The sequence below is a fragment of the Ctenopharyngodon idella genome, chromosome 10 (genome assembly GCF_019924925.1).
Source record: "Ctenopharyngodon idella isolate HZGC_01 chromosome 10, HZGC01, whole genome shotgun sequence".
NCBI classification, from domain to species: domain Eukaryota; kingdom Metazoa; phylum Chordata; class Actinopteri; order Cypriniformes; family Xenocyprididae; genus Ctenopharyngodon; species Ctenopharyngodon idella.
Window position 1 is genome coordinate 12,803,579 of NC_067229.1, and position 21,932 is coordinate 12,825,510.

General features: G+C 34.0%; 2 protein-coding genes across 3 annotated transcripts; both read right to left on the reverse strand.

Annotated features, from left to right (window-relative positions):
• Positions 1-122: 122 nt before the first annotated feature.
• On the reverse strand, positions 123-11,156 carry nrd1b (nardilysin b (N-arginine dibasic convertase)). Of its 2 annotated transcripts, XM_051910501.1 has the most exons (31): positions 11,031-11,156; positions 10,628-10,830; positions 9,537-9,738; positions 9,384-9,465; positions 9,149-9,302; positions 8,984-9,057; positions 8,796-8,891; positions 8,585-8,707; positions 8,433-8,490; positions 8,272-8,345; positions 7,221-7,290; positions 6,932-7,009; positions 6,727-6,847; positions 6,553-6,611; positions 6,394-6,448; positions 6,188-6,292; positions 5,974-6,097; positions 5,234-5,320; positions 5,024-5,143; positions 4,882-4,933; positions 4,590-4,740; positions 4,385-4,512; positions 4,139-4,301; positions 4,024-4,055; positions 2,801-2,939; positions 2,650-2,697; positions 2,490-2,542; positions 2,320-2,403; positions 2,022-2,229; positions 912-1,001; positions 123-732 (listed from the first exon to the last, which is right to left on the reverse strand). In XM_051910501.1, the coding sequence occupies exons 2-31, from the start codon at positions 10,813-10,815 to the stop codon at positions 502-504; spliced, it is 3,249 nt and encodes a 1,082-aa protein (XP_051766461.1). In that variant the 5' UTR covers positions 10,816-10,830; positions 11,031-11,156; the 3' UTR covers positions 123-501. The 2 variants fall into 2 exon arrangements, with proteins under 2 accessions (XP_051766461.1, XP_051766462.1); XM_051910502.1 differs by lacking the exons at positions 10,628-10,830; positions 11,031-11,156 and having other exon boundaries at positions 9,379-9,465; positions 9,537-9,669.
• Positions 11,157-11,782: 626 nt separating this feature from the next.
• Positions 11,783-20,016, reverse strand: rab3b (RAB3B, member RAS oncogene family). The gene is made up of 5 exons (XM_051910503.1): positions 19,739-20,016; positions 18,880-19,104; positions 14,601-14,719; positions 14,394-14,518; positions 11,783-13,763 (listed from the first exon to the last, which is right to left on the reverse strand). The coding sequence occupies exons 2-5, from the start codon at positions 19,102-19,104 to the stop codon at positions 13,579-13,581; spliced, it is 654 nt and encodes a 217-aa protein (XP_051766463.1). The 5' UTR covers positions 19,739-20,016; the 3' UTR covers positions 11,783-13,578.
• Between the last annotated feature and the right edge of the window lie 1,916 nt (positions 20,017-21,932).

The window sequence follows — 21,932 nt, forward strand, 5'->3', positions numbered from 1 at the left end:
TTTTTTTTTACAAAAAGTCATTAAACTTATTAGTTCAATTTTTTTTATTATTAAAATGAATATTTAATTGTTAGACAGTTGAAACATACTAAATACCATACCATCCAAATATGACATAAGGCTTTGTGTCCACATCTATTTTTATTCACAAGGAGAGTTCCAGTTGAAATACATTCTTACTTTAAAAAAGTCTTCAAGCAACCACTCATCTTTAAATAAAATCTGTTATATTCAGTCTATACATTTTAATGATATGCACATATATTTATCCCTGATCACCTAACACGTGTATATGCTATTTAGATTTTTTTTTTTTTTTTTGTCCTCTAATATACATGGAAAAACTGGATTACTCCAACAACAGAGTTCTTAGGTGTCACTTGATTAAATGCAATACCCACTTATATTTAACGTAATCGATTATGACAGACAAAGTGTTTTTCCACAGTTTTCATAGAGAGGTAGCCATGGCTCTTCAATGTAGGTCACTCTGAGCGCACTTCAGTCTACTGGAGGAATTTTATGATAGGGGTGTAGACTGAGGGAAGACGTGAATGTGCGGATGTCTGTTATCACGGTGGCTTTGGCGAGGACGGGTGAAGCAGGGAGGAAGATCAGCTTCGACACGTTCCCATATGAGGAAGTCTTTGTTTCTGCATCCTGAGTCTCTGAGGCAGAACAGGATTGATCATCTCCGTGGGTTTCCTTCTCTTTCTCTCCGAATCCAACCACCTGCACAGATCATAGAGTCATTTGGTAGATGTTAACATGATCAACAGTTTCCTGTCTGATGCACCAAAAATAGTTGTGGTTTCATTTATAATGACCATTTTCTACCATCTCAATGACCCTTTAAAAATTCAAAAGGCCTGTTTATAATAGATTACAATAGAAACAAATAAATAACATACATGTATACTTAGTTTTCTACTGTTTGCGTGCCTGTGCTCCATGAAAAAAGATACCAGTTCCTCTTTGGTGACCTCTTTCAGGACTTCAATCTGTTGGGTAGAGTAACAATGTGATGTGATATTCTCACAGAATAAAAATCATCTTAAATAATGCAGAATAAAGAATAGGAATAGAAATGCACCGACATAAAAATGTAGGCTTTTATATATTACTATTGACAATGTTATATCTGACAACCAATAAATGGCCAGTTTTAAAATTCTATATAACTTTGTTTAAATAAATAAAACAATAAAAACTAAAATGAGTCATTTTATTTGCTACAAAAATTAAGGCATTAATAAATAAATAAAGACTACCTAAAAAATAAAAATGTGGATTGAATATTTAAAATAAATAAATGGCAAAAAAAAAAAAAAATGATGGCGATGTGGTCTAAATATATAAAATAAATAAATAAATAAACTAACAAAAATTGGTTGTTGAGGCACAAATAAATCTTTTTATTTTCAGTTTATTTTAATTTTAGTTTAACTTAGTAATTTTGTTATGTGCTTTTGTCATTTTTTTCAATTAGTTTTTTGGGATTTTATATTTCGATATAGCTTTAATTAATTTATTTATTTCAGTTTTTATATTTTTTTTATATTTGTATATAGCTTTATTTATTTTTTCAGTTTTTAGGTTTTTATATTTTTATATAACTTTATACCAAATAAATAAAACAAAACATTGAAAACTAAAATCAGTCATTTTCAATGCTACAAGTGAATTTAGGCATCACATTATAATGTACAGTATGAAAAACAATATACATTTTGAGATTTGCTAGATTACATTTATAAGTGTTATTAAATTATTAGTGTTTTTAAAGATTAACTTTAAGTGATGGCAAAGATAAATTAAATTAAAAAAAAAAAAAAAAAAAAAAAATAGAGGAAATTAGCATGACCAATTATCCAGTATGGGTTAATATGATAATCTGTAATGCTGGACAGCAACCGCTATGGTACCAGTATATATATCCTGTACCTTTAAAGAAGAATCTATGAACAATAAACTAGCATTTATAACATTAAAGAAAAAGAATATATGGACTGATTTCTCACTTCTTTATTGATCCTCTCAAAAACATACTGCTGCGTGACCACTTCAAACCAGTTCCTGTCCACTTCGTCCCCGAGTTGCATGTCTTCACACTCCTTCAGTTTGATCAGAGCGCTCACTTGAGTTTGAAAAGCCTCGTCCGATAAGTTAATCATCTTCTCCCCAAAGCTGACTAGAAAAGCTTCAATTTTACCTTCCACAAAGTCAGTGCTATGAGAGTACATGGCAAAAAGAATATGTTATTGATATTCACAGAGAAAATGGACTGGTTAAACATCTAGTTTTCCACATAAACCTTGCCTGAACTTGGTCGCCTGAGTCTCGACAGTCACTGAAAAGCCAAGGACACCGGAGGTGTTTCTGCAGATGGGATACACCTGATACCTGAAGGAAGAGTCAAATAAGATCCGTTGAAGCAGAAACATTTAGACATTGAAAGACAGTCTGAAGGACGTCGCTTTATAACTGACCCTAGAGTTTCCTTTGTCCTCAGGAAATCAAAGCAAGGTTCTTCCATGTGCATCTGGCAAACACACACACAAAAAAAACAAGTGCATTTAGGTATTAAAAAAAGAAAAAGAAAAGATGGACAATAAAAATACTTTCAGTTTAAGTGACAACCAAACTCACCACAAGCAGCTCCATCAGTGTATGTTCTCGCAAGTTCTTCAGTCCTGTCTAAAAAAAAAAACAATGTTAAGTGCAAAATTTTGGTATATTCCTTACATAAAGCTATGAAAGAATTTCAAAAGATCTAAAATATAGTCACATGGACCTGTACCTGATAATATACTGTGACTTCTGAGTTAGCGTCTGCTCTGTTGAGGGACTGGACTTTACATAAGTGGTGCGTCTGTGGTAACTCCACCACTCTAAACAGGACAGGAGGTGCAGCTGGAGGAGGTTTATACTGGAGTTTGCTGTTAAACACCAGGATGTTTTATTTTTTCAGTAAATAAATTAAATACATTTAAAAAGTGTTACTTAATTAAAAAAGATATTATTCTATAAATTCTACATGTAACTAACCCAGCAGTTCTTTTTTTTTTTTTTGCACTTCCTTCTGCACCTCATCCCCCATAATCTGATTCTTAAATATATAATTTAAATTTATACACTTTTTCTAAGTAGAACTTTTTCTAATTAAAGTGAATAAATAAGCAGTAATTTTTTGTTTTATTTAGATATTTATCTAAATAAATTATAGTTACATTTTACTTCCAAAAAGTAACCTGATAATGTAAAGCAGATTACATGTAACACGCTACCTCAAAATTAACAAAAAAATTTTTTTTTATAAAATATATCAAATTGACTTTTGTAAGTAGTAATTTTTGTAAGTAAATTGAATAAAAAAGTGATTTTATTTTGTTTTTTTTTTCTTCCAAAAAGTAACCTGATAACGTAAGATTACATGTAACACTACCTCAACATTATTAACAAAAAAATTATTTTATAAAATATATCAAATTAACTTTAAGTGGTACTTTTTGTAAGTAAATTGATTAAAACAAAAAGTGATTTTATTTTGTTATTTTACTTCCAAAAAGTAACCTGATAACGTAATGCGAATTACATGTAACATGCTAACTCAACATTATTAACAAAAAATAATTTTATAAAATTAACTTTTGAAAGTAGTACTTTTTGTAATTAAATTAAATTAAATTGAATAAAATAAAATAAGTGATTTTATTTTACTTCCCAAAAGTAAACTGATGATGTAATGCACATTACATGTAACACACTACTTTAACATTATTAACAAAAAATAACTTTATAAAATATATAAAATTAACTATTTGTAAGTAGTACTTTTTGTAATTATACTGAATAAATTAAGAGTGATTTCATTTTGTTATTTTATATCTAGAAAGTAACCTGATAACGTAACGCGCATTACATGTAACACATTACCTCAATATTATATAACATAAAACTGTTAAACTACATTCTACTTCTTCTATATTTACATTTAACAAATATAAAAAGAAGGCAACTTACTCTATAAAATACTGCAGAAATTCCTTGGATTCCTGTTTGTGCAAAAATGATATAAAAATGAGTGATTATAGAGTTAATACTTGCTCAAAATGACATAAATAGTCACAAGACTCACGGCGCTTGTTAAGTTTCCTTGTATGAGTCCTTCTATGTATAACTCGGCCTTGAAGTGATTTGCAAAGTCCATGAGATCAGCCACACTGAGGTCCGCCATAATGGCTTCATACTTCTGCATCACAGACCAGCGATAGTGCTCCAGGATCTGCAGTCGAACATCTCTGAAACATAGAAAGTCAGACTTCATCTGCATCTAATGATGCAAACACAGATCGCTGGTCGTTTGAGATCTGCGGTTACCCACTTTCCAAGTCGATCTGGCTTAATAAGGATGATGTAATAGGTTTTCTTCAGCTGCTCAATGAACATACTAAACACTTCTGGAGTGGTGCTGAAGTCAGCCAGATGGTCTACGATCAGGTTCAGAAGCAACTAAAGAATTAACAAAACTGGCAGAATTAGTTTGTTCAAATGAATTCAAAAAGAATCAAAGACACTATTCAACTCACAGGCAGTTTGTGGTTGAATCCTTTGAGTCTGATGAACAGGCCGTGGTCTCCAGGAATCAACTTATACTCCAGCTGAGCCACATCAGCATCGTATGCCGGCTCCGCCAGATTATGAGCCAGAATATTCACGAAAAGATCAAAGAGGACCAGACTAGCAGAGGAAAAAGACAATTCATAGTGTTCATGTAAAATGTGGCAGGTCTCCAAAGATGTCTTGCCTTTTTACAGTAGAAAGCAAGCAGGAAGGGATTGGAAGAGAATTATGAATAACATTTGTTGAGGAACAACTTACTTTTTAGGAGACTCCTGTATGAATGGAGTGAGCAGCTGGAAGCGTGCGTAAGCTATCAGAAAATACAGACACAATGACATAATTATGGATTTCACTTTGGGTTTCATTGGATTTTTCATTGGGTTACACATGATCAAGGTACCTTTGGGTATCTTAAACTTGTTGTCCTTTCTGAACCAAAGGCAGCCTCTCTCGTTGTCGATTATTTTGACTGGGAAATCCGAGTCAGGGCAGCCTGATGTTTTGAGGGTGAAATCCGTGGCTGTGGATGGGTAAGAACAGACGTGGATACAGAAGTGAAAACTGCTGCAAAGAAAGGAATGAACAGCCAGTGAATGGAATGGGAACTGACCTATAAACTTGTTCTCAGCTGGGAGGTGAAGGTCAGGGTTCAGCGGGAAATCTCCAGCCCATAGGTCACGGTAATCTTGTGGAATATCTGTATAGGTATAACACTTTATGATTATTAAGTCAAAAATGCGTGATATATATCAGTACCATATCGGTTATCTATCTATCCGTCCAACATCCATTATCCATCCATCCATCCATCCATCCATCCACCCACAATCCATTCACCATCCATCCATTATCCATTCACTATACATCCACCATCCATCCATCCATCCATCCATCCACTATCCATCCACCATTCATCCATCATCCACTATCCATTCACCATCCATCCATCCACCATCCATCCTTCCATCAATCCATTCACTATCCATCCATCCATCCATCCACCATCCATCCATCCATCCATCCAAAATGACAATTTTTTTATGTTTTATTTTTTATTTAAACAAAATAATATAGTGAAAGTGGCCATTTATTGGTTGATAAAATTATCAGCCAGGATTTTATTACTCTACTTCTATTATATCATATCTAATGAATATAAAAAGCAGTCAACTTTTTTTATTCTGCATTATTTGAGATTATATTTATTCTGTGAGAATATCTTTGTACAAGTTTATTTTTCAGTGTATTATATTTAATTTATTTCAGCCAACAGTATCTGCCAGAATATTAACATCTGTGCATCCCTAAAAATAAAGCCAAACCTTTCCCGGATCTATTGTTGAGGTTTACCTTCAATACTGTACTGCGTCCCAAACCACTTCTCCTTTAGCGGACAGAGACCATCATGTTTGGGTGACATCAGTAATATGTTGGCTGTCATTGGGGTCAAGAGTGTCAAAGGAGCTGCGATGACCTTCAACGACAGATATATCAGATTAAACATCAGAACAACGGTCATAAAATATTTAGCATTGTAAGTTTTGTCCAAAAGACAATGCCATGCCTCTGGGTTGTATTCAATCATAAGCTGGTCTCCACACAGGAAGTCCTCTTTGGGGAAAAGTTGCATGTTCTCACAAATGTTCGCCACAAACTCAATTGTTTCCGTCTGGTACAAAAAAACATAAATATGAGAGTTGAAGGCCTGCGACTGTTCTATCTATGAATTTAGATGATTTCACTCAAGAGAATTAAGGCAAAACAGGTCACCTGCTCCTGATAGTGAAACTCATTGGCTTCAATCTTTTGGATTTCCTCATAGATCCTGAGAAATCACATAACCAAGAGAACATTGAGGTTTTTGTTTCAAAAGGATTGAAGGACATTATCGAAACTAAAAAAAGAAGGTTTCAATGATCTGCTGCCCACCTCTGCTGAGGTCCAATGGACTGAAGCATCTTCAGATACTGGAAGACTGTATGAATGACCTACAACCACATATATATATAATGAGATATATAGATATAATGAGGAATAAAAGGAATCACACCACATAAAAACAACTGAGGACTTAATTGAGCCAACATGAAGAGATTTTCAGACCTGGAAGAAGTTCTGGAAGCCCTCGTCGCTCAGGGTGATTGAAACGCTGAAGATAGAGTAGGTGGTGTTCTGATCGAAACCCGTCTCACTGTTTCCTGCAAACAGACCCATAGCCCAGCATCTTCAGATGCAGAGCATTTCATTTGATTCTCATTTCATTCAAACTGATTTAATGATAAAAGTATGAACAGAAAGTCTAACTCACTTCTTTCTGAGTAAAGACAGCACACTTCCAGCTCCTTCATGACCAATCAGCCAGGAAATGTAATGCAGCGGTTTCACTCTACAGCCCAACATGTACAAACACAAACACTCTTTATTGCCATAAGCTAAATGCAAACTTGTACTATTGTGTCATGTTGTCTTGCCTGGTGGCCACCAGAATCTCATGCTCGTCTCTTAAGCAGAGTATACGTCACTGTCTTGGCCTCAGCAGGGTAAGACACTTTCACATGGTGGATAGATTTTGACAGCTGTCAGGATGTGTTACTGACCTGTAATGTTTGCCCTGAGGTGGAAGAGCCCAGCTGATGGTGAGCGCATGAATCTTTCTCACTGGCACCACTGTAAATGCCACATATAGTTATGAAAGCTTCCAAAAGTTCATTTCAATTCACCAACACAAGAGGCACTGAATCATAAATAATGATATTCAGTATGTTGTTTAATAATTCAATAGCATAAAATTAAACCTAAGTGATTAAAATAAATTCTGTTTAATTTTATTATTTAAATACAATTTATATAAATATATCATTATATTTAAATGTTATTGTATTAAAAATAGTTCTTAAAATTTTATTTAGTTTTAGAAATTATATTTATAAAACTATAATATAATATAATAATCATACAATATAATATTTTAATATTTCTGATAATATATTTATATAATTTAATATAACAATAATTCTTACTTGTAAATATTTGTAAAAAAAATCTAAATGTAATAAAATTAAGATAATTTATATTAAAATTATGTACTAAATGCATTCAAATATGCTTTTAATATATTTCACTTCTTAATGTTATTAAAATAACAAAATAAAAAAATAACAAAAAAACAATAATTTATAATTAAAATGTAATTTTATTTCCAAATATACCTTTGATAAAATCATTAAATACATATAAAATAATAACAAAAAATTATTTATTTTTTAAAATGTATATCAATATGCTTTTACTACTACTACAACTTATAATAATAACAATAATAATAAATAAAAAAACAATAACAACAACAAAAAACAACAATAATACTATTATTTTAATAGTAATACAATAATTTATTTTAATTTTCAAAAAAAAAAAAAAAACTAATAATAACAAAATAAACTTTTACTTTATCAGATGTATTAAATCTTTTTTAATAACAATAATATATTATAATTTAATATATTTCTAAATCATTATTATTGTCATATTAATTATTACTATAGATTGATAATATTAATAAAAACAATAATATATATATATATATATATATATATATATATATATATATTACATAATCTATACAATCCAACTGAAATCCAACACTACCTCGGTAAAGCTTGTTGAAATCTGGGGTATCAAATGGATCCTGAAGGTCTGAAAAATCCGCCCGTGGCTGGCCACTATGGGGAAAAAAATGAAAATAATGACATTAAAATAAATCCTGGGTGACATAAATGCCAAGAAATGTGACTGTTTAGCGAACGTACTTGTTTGGGATATTAATAAAGATCTCTCGCACCCATTCTTCCAGGGTATCAAGTGTCTCTATGAGGATAAAGTGTCCAAAATTAGACTCGTGATTTGAATATGAGGTTGGTACTGTTTATTAATTCAGAGACAAAAGATTTATTCTCATTACCTCTGGACTGCACAGCGAGCGTCATGTAATGTGCAGAGTAATACCTCCTCCAGAACTCTCTCAGACGCTCATAAGTGTTGATATTCTTCTCTCTGGGTTCGTTTTTTAGTGTTTGAGCATTTCCTGGTGAAAGATCAAGGGATGAACAAATATCATGAGCATCATTCTTTTGTTTGGCATAATCTCAGAACATTATGAACATGTGACTGACCCCAGAAGAACTTGCTCATCGGATGACTGGCTTTTGCTAGACTTCCAAACAGCATCTCTTTGCGGGTAGAGTCTAATGGTTGGGCCATCTGGTACTCTGTTGACAGGTTAAAGAGAATTTAGCTTCATTACATTCATTAACTTTAGTTAGCGTCGACAGCGCAGTTTTTGTGACATGTTTTTACTGACCGCTGTCTACGGCTTCCACCTCCCTGTCAACTGCATCAGGACTCATCAGGGGGCAGATGAAAAACTGTGCCCATCTGTGGACAAATAATGCAAGTGTATATTTTTAAAGGGGCAGTTCACCCTAAAATAAATAAAAATGTGATTGATAATTAATATTTAGTTCACCGATCCAGTGCTTCTTTGAAGTATTTCTTCTGAACATCAAATTGGAAGATGGTCCGCTCGCAGTCCGTGGAAGCGTTGTCACTTCCTCCGTGTTTTTTCAGGAAAGCATCAAAGCCATTTTCGTCCGGGTACTTCTCACTGCCCATGAAGACCACTGGAAAATAAATAATGTGAATAAAAAGAAAATAAAAAGGTAAAAAGAAAATAAATGAACGCTTGCTGTCAATCACCGCACTGTGTTCGAGGAAATGGGCGAGACCAGGTAGATCCGCAGGGTCACTGAAGCTTCCCACGCTGATACAGAGCGCAGCTGCGGACTGAGAGAATATATAAGATATTTTGTATTATATACTGAAAAATGAAGTAACTGTAAAGAACTGACAGTCACCTGCTTCTCTGAACGGCAATTCTTCTTCCTCTCTTCACTGCATTTATTCACGTCATTCCCGTCCTCATCAGCACCCTCAGTGTCACCATTCTCTTCCTCACTGGGATCTTCCTGTTCTTCGTCAGCTGGCTCTTTGCTACTCTCTGATTGGGTGAGGTCTGATATGAGCAGTGCTTTGAGTCCATTCCTCAGCTCAATGTACCTGGAAAAGGTTTAATTACTTCTTATCAGAAAAGAAAAAGCATTCAAAAATAAATATGTGTGAATTAGAAAGCATTTATTTATTATTAAAATAATAAAATAAAAAGGTTTTTGTAATGAATTAAAAAAAAAAAACATTTGATAATATAAAACAAATGAAATAAGAACTAATTATAACAAAATAATATTTTACATTTTACTTCATACATTTTAATAATTTAATATTTATCATTTTATTTTCAATATGAATTAAAAAAATAAATCAAACTAATAAAATAATAATTTACTTTATAACATTTAATTGATGTTTTATTAATAATAAAAAGGTAAAAAGAAAATGACAAAAGATTTTAACAATTTCATAATTTTATTTTTAAATGTACACTTGATAATATAATTTCATATAAATAAAATAATTATTTACAAAATTAATTTTATTTAATATTCTTTAAATATAAATAAAATAATATAATACTCGTATTATCAAATTATTAATATTATTGAATTATTAAATTAATAATAACAATAATCATTTTAAATGTATACTTTTATTTTTAAATATATATTTGATAATATAATTAAATATAAATGAAATACAAACTAATATCAAAAATAAACATTTACATTATAAAATGTATTCAAATGTATTCAAATATGGTTTATTATTATTATTAATACTATGTATATGTGAACAATAACAACATATTTAATAAATGTATTATCATCATAATAATTATTCATATAAAAACTGATAGCATTAATATGATAGTTGTTGTTATTATTAGGCCTATATTATTCCATATATATACACACACATTATTGTTGTTGTTGTTGTTGTTGTTGTTATTATAATGCTATTTTTTATTACAGAGCTTAAAATGTCTCGTTACCTGTATTTTTTCGGGTCGCTTGGTGATTTGATTATTATCGGGTCACTTTGATCAGACTCTCCGACACCGTCAGTTCCAGGCTGGGAGACTCGTGGTTCTGTTCGAGCTGGCGGAGGTTCTCCGGTTTCTGGAGCGGACACTTCACAGGCAGATCCACTGGAAGTTTTAGCCTTATTTGTTTGGGGCATTTTGACTCAAACACTCTGCGTATAACAAACCAAACATTAGTGTTCAAGCACTGACGTACACTAGATTTAACATGATTGACAGCTGTCATGAACAAACTTTACGTTAAAACTCCAGCAGTTACTAAACCATTCCAGGACTTGCGATAAGATAACACCACACACACACAAACAAACCTTTTTTAATAATTAAACTTCTGCATATTTAAATAACATACCTTCCTTTCTGTTGATGAATGGATTACGGATGTTACGCCGTTAACGCTCATGTTGAGCAATGAGCACATCTAATACACTAAAATCTCATTGGCTGATACAGCGTGGGATAAAAAACAAGAGCCAATGTGATTGGTCGAGCCAACCGGCGCTGTGACAAATGGAACAGGTTGATCTGGTTCTCATTTAACCCTACAGATCAGAACTGTTATTGTTAACTAAAACAAAAACTAAACCTAAAAATAATTTTCGGAAATAGAAATAAAGCGGAATTAAAATAAAATATAAGAAATATAAGATGAAAAACTTAAATTTTAGTACTAGAAATACTAAAATTGAAACTGAAAAAAAAGGCTATATAGAAATATAAAAACTAATAAAAATGACAAAAGCACAAATTATTATTAAAACTAACTAAAATTAAAATATAAAAATGCAATGCAATTCAATATTAATAAATACTATATTAGTACTATATAAATAATACTAAAATAACACTGCTACAGATGAACAAGTATTCATTGTTTAATATAAGACCATGAATTAAGGTTGTTTCTTTTTTAACACTGAACTTTATGCATGTGAAGAATAAGGATAATTCAAGTTTTTCTTTTGTGAATTTTGAGTAAATATAGTTTCAAATAAGTTTTCATTTCACTTCAGCAATTTTTGTTTGCTATCATATATAGTCTATTTGCTATAGTATCCTCATTATACTGGCCATCAGCATTAATGACAGACACTTGCATACATATTATCATTATTATATGTGATTTGTGCTTTTATTGTTACAAATTGCATCTAAAAGTAACATTCACAACTGTACAATCACTGTACGCCCCAGTGCAAATTGTCTACAAATCAAAATACACTGACAGCAAAGGTACAACTATATATTCCAGCAGCATAAAAATAAATATCTACTCAGGAAACAAAAAAGTAGCCTATAACATCTGAATTAAAAATATCTCATTTGGAATAATTTCGACTATAGTTACATAAAACACCCATACGTCACTTGATAAAAAACCAAGGTAGATTATACATACACGAACCCACAAGGATTTGCTACAAGTTTCTGAAATATAAACACATCCTGGCACGAGTTCACAATAAATCTCGACTTTCTGCTCGAGGATTTGAGCGAAGAAGAATAATATCTTTCGTAACAAACCGAATGTCGCCTGACTAATGTGCTGATTGTGTTTAGTCTATTATTACACACAACTGTTACATGTGGTTTCTGACAATACTAAGCTTAACATGAATTTAATGTCATATTTTTGTGCAAGACATGAATTTTATTTTGCGTATCTAATTATGAATTTACTAAACATCACATTTTTTTCTCTCAACATGAAGATAGCTTAAACAAGTGCTTATATTCTCAAAACACGTACTGTGCCAGCAGTTAATAGATGGAGTCCAAAATACAATGTGCATCTGCTTCTGATCCAATCAGATCAGAGCATTGAAACCACCCTGAAAACTCAATTTTGCATAATGGCCATTTTGCAAAAGTCTGAGTTTATTTGTGTGCCTTTTAACAGATTATCCACCATTTTACCTCCATTAAAGTACTACACTAAATATACAGTATAATTCATAAGATTAGCGAGATTGTGCCACAACAGATTGTGTTTTAAATCTAGTTTTGGCAGTGAACACTGAAGTTCTGAGAGCCAAGTAGTAGTTTTGTGCTTTGATCTAGTCCCTGCGTTAAGTTTCCTATGGACTGATTAGGTTAGAAGTGTACTATTATTACTGAACTACTTCACGTGTTTGACAGCTACAAACGAACAGGGGTGCATTTCCCGAAAGCAATCGTTAGCTAACTATAGTCACAAGTTCCTTCGTTACCAACATAGTTCAACGATTCGGTGTTTCGTGAAACCATAGTTTCAATGAACATACGCAAACAGCGTCGAAACCTTGTGAGGTTATAACTACAGCTCTCGACCTGTGGTTTGAAGTGTAGTTTATTGTTAGTGTGAAATTTTATTCATTTTATTCTATGTATTTTAGCACTGTTTTAGAAGAGTGCGTATGTCTTAAATGCGTAAGGGAATCTTGGATGAATCAAACAAAAAAAAAGTAAAATGAAGATAAAAATTTAAGTAGTCCTCAGATGCCATGTTTAGCATCTCGGAGATAAATTACGTTGTGGGAAAATTCCTGACTGATTGAAAACTGCATGTTAATGTGATTTAAAAAAATGAATCTCACATCAAAAGTGATCTTGAATCAGTTACTTAGCAGAAGTTATTTCTCCACAACCTGTGTATTGTCTTTAACTACATTTCCTATATTGTTGATCCAACGTGGTTCAAACAACAAAAGTGTGACTATGTTGCAATGATTTCGGGAAACAGTTGTGACTAACTAGTTAATTTCTCCAATGATGCTTCATACTATGGAGGTTAAGCAGTGAGTGACGTTGTTGCACAGGAAAAGCACCCCAGGTCGGTTCCGATCGGCATACAACAGAACGTTAAACCAAACAACATCGGATCCGCTGCTGATAGGTTGGCATATAAGTAGAGACAGAAATCAGCAACAATTCTGAGGTAGCTGGGGCGGCTTATCGGTTAGCCGGGTGGTTTTGGCACCGGTGACTATGGATGGATCCGTATCGACTCTCTCAGACATCTTCACGCAGATTATGTCGACTAAGCGCTCAAATACTTGTCTGACGTTGATGTTCTCCTTGGCGCTGGCTTCGTAGTACTCAAATCCTGCGAGAAAGAATCAAAATACAAAAAATCTGATTGAATCCCAATGAATCAGATTAGAGGGGTCCTATTATGCTTTTTTTTACATTTTCAATTTTCTTTAGTGTGTAATGTTGCTGTTTGAGCATGAAAAGGTCAGCAAAGTTACAGAGCACAAGTCAATCCAGCGGGAGTTATTCTCTGTATCAGTGCGCACAGTTTCAGATCAACCTGAAACACCTCGATCGTTTGAGTTTTCTTCAGGGAACAAACATGTCACAATATTCCTCATTTAAATAATTCCCGCCCAAGGCATACGCAAAATTAAGGGGGCGAGGACTGTGTTGAAACTTGAGGTTAAGGTAAGGGGCGTGACATTTCCCCAAACATGCTCAAAGCAGTTGACCAATCACAACACATTGGTCCAGTTGACCAATCAGAGCACACTATGCTTTTCGGAAGGAGGGACAAGAACTAAACAGAGCATTACTGACAGACTGGGAAAAGAGGTGTTGCAACAATGTAAAATATGTGAAAAAGAATGTTTTTTGGAACATTCCAGCATGAAAACATATTCTAGGAGACCCAAAATCAAAATCAAGATTTGAAAAAGGGCATAATAGGTCCCCTTTAAAAATTGGGCACATAACTTACCTAACTGGTCGGCCAAGTGTTTCCCCTTCTCCAAAGGCACCACCCTCTCCTCATCCATGTCACATTTGTTCCCCACTAATATCACCTGAGCGTTATCCCACGAATAGGTCTTAATCTGTGTTGCCCTGAAAGGAAATAGTCATTTATAGCAACTTTATCAGTGCATTATGGACAAAAACCTATGAATTCCGGAGTAAAACTGCTCACCAGTCCTGCACTGCATTGAAGGACTCTTCATTTGTGATGTCGTACATAAGTATGAAGCCCATGGCTCCTCTATAGTAAGCTGTAGTAATAGTTCTATACCGCTCCTGTCCAGCTGTATCCTAAAGACAACACAGAAAATCACAGACTTATTTATTAGGAATATCATGACATGCTTTGGAAAAATACAAATAGATTTAAGGCCATTCACACAAAGAACGATAGCTGTAAAGATAACTATAACAATATTAGCATTCACACCAATGGACGATAACACTTCTGTCGTCTGCCACTTTAAATGCTCAAGCTCTTTAAAGACAGGTGGATTCTGATTAGTTGTCCATGTTTTTAGTATTCATCAACTGGAAAAAAATATCATTCTGAAGGGGATTTCAGTATTATTGCTACTCAGTGTCATTATCATTATAGTTGTGGTGTGTACTTCTTGTAGAAGAAGGTCTCAAATTCTCATAGAATTAGAACAAACTTCATCGTTATAGCTATCATCATAGTTATCCTTAGGGTACTTTGTGTGAAAGGCCTTTTAGAGACCAGAATATCATGTAGCAACACATAGCAACGGCCTGGCATCCACCCACAACACCCTTAAATTGTGTCGCATCTCAATATGTTAAATGTGCGTTAAAAAAAAAATTATTTTGTCTGAGCCCTGGAGGTTATTCCAGAAAGCAGGTTGTGAGACATAACCGGGTAAGTTTATTCACAGTAAGCGAATAACCTCAACTTTCAGTTCCAAAAATGGAGGTAACTTTCAGGGTATGTAAGTAGCCATAGCAACTTACTCTCTGAACGTAACCTGCTCCGGAGTTAATTCTTGTTCAAAGTAATAAAAAACTGATTAAAGAAAGATTAAAAGATAAGTTTAAAAAAGATTACAAAACCACACACTAGCTGGCGATATGCACTAAGAATGTAAATCATCATTAAACAAAAGAAGAAAAAAGAAGTTCTTCTTAGCGTCTGTTTCCATTGTGACTCATGAATTCTGTGCTTGGTTGAGAACGTCTTTGTGTGGTCACAATTAAATTTCATACTCAGGTTGACTGAACTTACTTCAGACAGCAGTTTTGGAACCTGCATACCTCGAGTAAGCAAGGTTTGGGTTAATCAACCGAGAGTTCAGGGTATATGTGCTGGTAAGTTAAAGGGTTAGTTCACCCAAAAATGAAATATTATGTCATTAATTACTCACCCTCATGTCGTCCCAAGACATTCGTTTATCTTCGGAACACAAATTAAGATATTTTTTATGAAATCCAAGGGTATCTGAACCACACATACCGTAGGCAGCAACGTCATTGCCTTTTGAGGTCCAAAAAGGTATTAAAGACATCATTAAATAGTCAACGTGACTACAGTGGTTCAACCTTAATGTTATGAAACGATGAGAATACGTTTTGTGATGCTGACGCGGGAGCCGGCCAATACTGAGCCTGAGTTCAGACATAAACATGGAAGCCTACACTGCATTCACTATGTCAACTGCATATGACAACAGTTCAAATTGTTGAATAAAGTTGTTACTTTTATTTATTTATTTATTTATTTATTTTGACAAATAGTATTCTTTAAAGGAACATAGGCTCATTTTCCAACTCCCCTAGAGTTAAACAGTTGAGTTTTACCGTTTTCGAATCCATTCAGCCGATCTCCGGGTCTGGCGGTAGCACTTTTAGCATAGCTTAGCATAAATCATTGAATCTGATTAGACCGTTAGCACCTCGCTCAAAAATGACCAAAGAGTTTCGATATTTTTCCTATTTAAAACTTCTCTTCTGTAGTTACATTGTGTACTAAGACCGACGGAAAATGAAAAGTTTTGATTTTCTAGGCCGATATGGCTAGGAACTATACTCTCATTCTGGTGTAATAATCAAGGAACTTTGCTGCCGTACCATGGGTGCAGCAGGCGCAATGATATTACGCAGCACCTGTGACCCCCTGCTTGCACAGGGAGAGTGCCTTGCAACCATGGAGACATTTGTGAGAGACGCTGTGTAATATCATTGCGCAAAATATAGGAAAAATATAGGAAAAATATCAAAACTCTTTGGTCATTTTTGAGGGAGATGCTAACGGTCTAATCAGATTCAATGAACTATGCTAAGCTATGCTAAAAGTGCTACCGCCAGACCCGGAGATCGGCTGAATGGATTTGAAAACGGTAAAACTCAACTGTTTAACTCTAGGGGAGTTGGAAAATTAGCTTATTTTCAAAAAAAGTGGAGTGTTCCTTTAAGCTTCATAACATTAAGATTGAACCACTGTAGTCACGTTGACCATTTTAATGATGTCTTTAATACCTCTCTGGACCTCAAAAGGTGCAATGACGTTGCTGCCTATGTGTGGTTCAGAAACACTTGGATTTCATCAAAAATATCTTAATTTATGTTCCGAAGATGAACAAAGGTCTTAAGAGTTTGGGACGACATGAGGGTGAGTAATTAATGACAGAAATGTTATTTTTAGGTGAACTAACCTTTAATCTTGCTTTTTGGAATACCTGACTTGTGTATTGGTTAGCACACAACTAGTCTCGCGTAGCCAGATCTTCAGACTGACAGCAGAAGGTCTGGACTCTAACACAGCTTTTATTGGCCAAGGACCGCCCAAAATAATGTTTGACTGACATGTAACGCAACCAATCACAGTTTATTTGGTTCCGAGTCATGTTTAGGGGCACGAAAATGTAAAGTCGATGTCCCTACAATAACAGACCGGCGTGCATCTAATAAATTATTCATTCAAGAACATTGTGCAAGTTTACTGCAACAATGGAGCCACGAACTTCACATACTTTTAAAAATCCAGCGTTTAGTTGATCCTGGTAAGCGCTCATTGTCACGGCATTTATTTCCGGGCGGACTGTTAAAGAACGCAACACGCGTCTCCCGGACATCCTGTAGAATTCAACCAACCAGATGACGACTTCGAAACTCCTGAAGTGTTTCCAGATAAGTGTGCCATATGCATCAGACGTTCAGCCACCGGTCTGCGGGCGTGACGTCTGAGGCTGAGACTAGCACACAACAAACTACACATTGAGCTGTGATGCTCATGCAGGAGATGCAGGTTTGAAGCCTGAACACATTCCCTCTTTTCCCCATTATTTCCCGTCATCACTCAATTTTCGCTGGTTTTTTTTTTTTTTTTTTTTGCTAGGGTAGTTTTATTTTTTTACATAAAAATAAAGAAAAAGGCTAAAATATAATAAATAAACTATAAACTAATTTATTTTTTATTCCTTCCAATTATTTTCATTATTTTTCATTTATTCAGAAAAATGTAAAAATTACTACAATTATCTCATTATAAACTAATCTCAATTTATTATTTTTATTCAGTTTTAAATTGTATTTAACCTATATTAAACTATACAAAAGTACTAACTTTTGTTTTTTTATATATTATTTTTTATCCATTTATTATTTTAAAAATATAAAAAATAACAAAAAAAATATGTATACATACAAATATATACTGTATATATAAATATAAATTGTAAGTTAATCTTAAATTATTATTTTATTATTTTTTACTTTTCCAATTCTGAGATGCAATATAAACCTTGGTGGGACTTTTATTTATAACAGTGTGACGTATCATGACCTTCAATGCTCCATGAATGCAATAGATACTAAACATGTGGAGGACAAACTAAATGAAAGGTTTAGTGAAATGTTGTAATTTCTCTATTTTGGACCCATGATTATTTAAAGCCCATTTTGTTTTGTTTCACTTGGCACCAGTTTCCCTGCAGCTGTTTTGAATGAGAGCCTATTTTTAAACACCTTGCGATCAATGAGCCCAGATTATGAATTATCACAAATTGTGGCTGTGTCATACTTGTCACTCCGGCACTCGTGTGCTTTCAAACTCTCTGCCCACCCCTCTTACCCTCAGGGGCCGCTTTAATTGGCTATGAGGATCTCTCTCTGCCAGGGAGCAGTATGGAGTGCTGCTTCCATGACAACCAGCATCGATGATGCATATGGGGGGGAAAAAAGAAGGCGCTTGCTTTCTTTTCCTCCAGAAAAAGATGGCTCTCAATCACAGGCTGGTGGAAGGTGAATGTGGAGGGAAGAGGATGTGCAATTCACATGATACAGCTGGATGCAGTTTGAGTTTAATGATGTCAGCCAATCACATCAGAACAACAAACAATCTGGGTCTAAAAATATCATAATTTTCATTCACATATTGCATGATTCATGCATTATTAGGGATTCAATTACACCAATAAACCTGCTCCAGCACTCACCCATATCTGGAGCTTCACTCTCTTGTCATTCCTGTAAACTGTCTTCACCTTAAAGTCGATGCCGACTGTGCTGACAAAAGAGTTGCTAAAGGAGTCATCTGCATATCTGAATAAAAAGCTGGTTTTTCCTACACTGCTGTTGCCAATGATCAGGAGTTTGAACATGTAGTCAAAGTTCTGATCAGATCCATCTCTCTGCCCAAAGCGCTGGTCTGCTTTTGCCATCTGTGAACACGGACAAGAGTATAAATACAGGTTTAATGTTAGCCAAGAATAGACTGCTATCAGCCCTGTTACTGAGATGCAGTAGCATCTACTACAAATAAAATAAATATATTAAAATTGTAGGCTAATTAATGTAATAACATTTAATAAATAAAATAAATTTTAATAAGCACAATGTATAGGCTATATATACACACATACATTATATATATGTATATATATATATATATATATATATATGTGTGTGTGTGTGTGTGTGTGTTAAAAAACAGGTACACCAGCTGTATGTGTGGTCTATGTATCATCAAAACAAATCTTGAATGATGCATATGCCAATGCATAATTTTGCGCCTTCATCTCGTTTTACAGTGGCTTGTTTGGCAAGAACATAGTTAAAGCATCACAGAGTCAACATAACAGGTCCAAATACAAGTGATATTTTTCAGCTTTTACCATTCACAAGCACAAATATCATTGCATAATCAGAGGACGCTATTTTGACCACGTACAGTAAACACACGAGCTCATTCACAATTTTCATTGAGACAATAACGGCATCTTGACGACATTCACCGACAAACATCCATAAATGACAAGCACCCGTCAATTAATGGCATATGATGGAGATGCTCACCTCGGATGTAAGCGCAGCTCTCGTCTGGTGCTGTTCTAGGTGGGCGTTTATGGACGCTGCAGCACCTGACGACGCGTGTTCACTTACTCGACTGTTAACGCGCCCAGAACGCCTGCTTTACGCGCGTATTAACGCGTATGATAGCGAATGACAGCGGTTTAAATGGATATTTATTATCGGGTTTATTTGAAAGCGTGCTGTGTACATAGGGTGGGGCATCGGCGACATTTAACCGGCGTTAACAACGCTGTCGGTCTAATTCAGCGCTGAATGTAGGCTGAACGATTAAAATCAGCTTATAATCATACAGTGACACTTTTAATGCCACTACATTAGACAGAAAATTATAAAACTCGGCAACAACAACAAAATAAAATAAATTATAAAAAGGTAGCATACTTTTCACAAAAAAGCTTTAAATTTTAAAATAATATTAGCCTATCTTTCAAACCAAGCAGGGTTTTTTTTGTGTGTTTTTTTTCGTGGAATTTCGCGAGACTTCTTTTGCGAAGTTTGAGAATTCTTTCGCCCTCACGTGAAATTCTCGATCGTGTGAATGAGTGGATTCTACCTGGCTGCGAAAACAATTATGGAAGTATTTTCCTAACAAAATTAAAATGAAAATTCAAATGCTTAAAAAGATCAAATAATAAATAAAAGTTTCAAAACAGCTGCTCAAACGATAAATCTCAAATGCAATTTCATTTCCTCATTCGGGGAAGCATGAACTGTATCAAAAATCAAATTAAAACTAATTTGTATTTGATTTTTAATTTTCATTATCAACCCAGTATAAACCTGTCATAACTAAATCTATAATTCAATGCTCAAATCATAAAACAAATGCTCAAAATAAACATCGAAAATGGCAAATCAAATGCTCAAACGGACATCGCAAATAATAAATGAAATGCTCAAACAGATGATAAATCAAATGATAAATCAAATTCTCAAACTGACAATGCAAATGATAAAGCAAATTCAAATGAGGCGTGTCAATCAAGTGGCGTGTGGGCGGAGTTTTGAGGAGACTTTCTTGTGCGCAGTTAACTGCCACACTTGAGTAAAAAATATGATTCTGTAAATCATAATAATGAGAAACTTTCTCGTAATTATGACCTTTTCTCATAATAATGACTTAGTTTCTCATAATAATTAGAAACTTTCTCGTATTACTTCAAAGCATGCGTGGCACGCTAGTGACATCCGCTGGTCAAAACCGTGTAAAAGGCGTGAACACAGTAGGCATTGCACGTTCTGTAAAACAGTAGTTTTCGTTAAAGTCAGTGTAATATACAAAGTGTAATCTATAATCTATCTATCAATAAATAACATTATTGATAAATGATCAGTAGGCCTACGAGAACAGAGAACTGTCCGTCTTGTCTGCACTTTTTTCACTCCTCCCCTAACTGCAGCCGCCCACATTTCAGGCGAGGCTAGGCGCATCTCAAACAAGCCTTCTTTCTCCAGACGCGCGTCACGTGTGCGTGTCCACTGGCGCGGAGCAGAGCGAGTCATTCTATAATTAGGGGTACATGTCATGTCCATGGACTCTATTATCAATTTTACTAATTTTTCATTAACTTTTCACTTCAAGCAATGATCACTTTTATATCAGGAGACATTTCTAATTCATTTAATGCAAAAATCCAACAGATACCCATCTTTTATCTTGCAAAAATGGCATATTCTATACTGGAATTTGCGTTTTTTGTGCTGTCTTAATTTTTTTTTTACGGTTTGTTTTTGGTTAGCCAGGAAAGTTTTCTAAATGGACATAGAACGTTAGAATAACGTTCTACAAACCAAAAACTAACGTTATTTTAACATTCCTATAACGTAATGCTAACGTTCTCCTAACGTTATTCTAACATTCCCCTATCGTTATTATAACATTCCCCTAATGTTATTCTAACGTTCCTATAACGTAATTCTAATGTTCCCCTAACGTTATTTTAACATTCCTATAACGTAATGCTAACATTCTCCTAACATTATTATAACGTTATTCTAACGTTCACCTTATTCTAACATTATTCTAACGTTATTTTAACGTTCCCCTAACGTTATTATAACATTCCCCTAATGTTATTCCAACATTCCTATAATGTAATTCTAATGTTCTCCTAACGTTATTCTAACATTACCTTAATGTTATTCTAACATTATTCTAACATTCCCTAACATTATT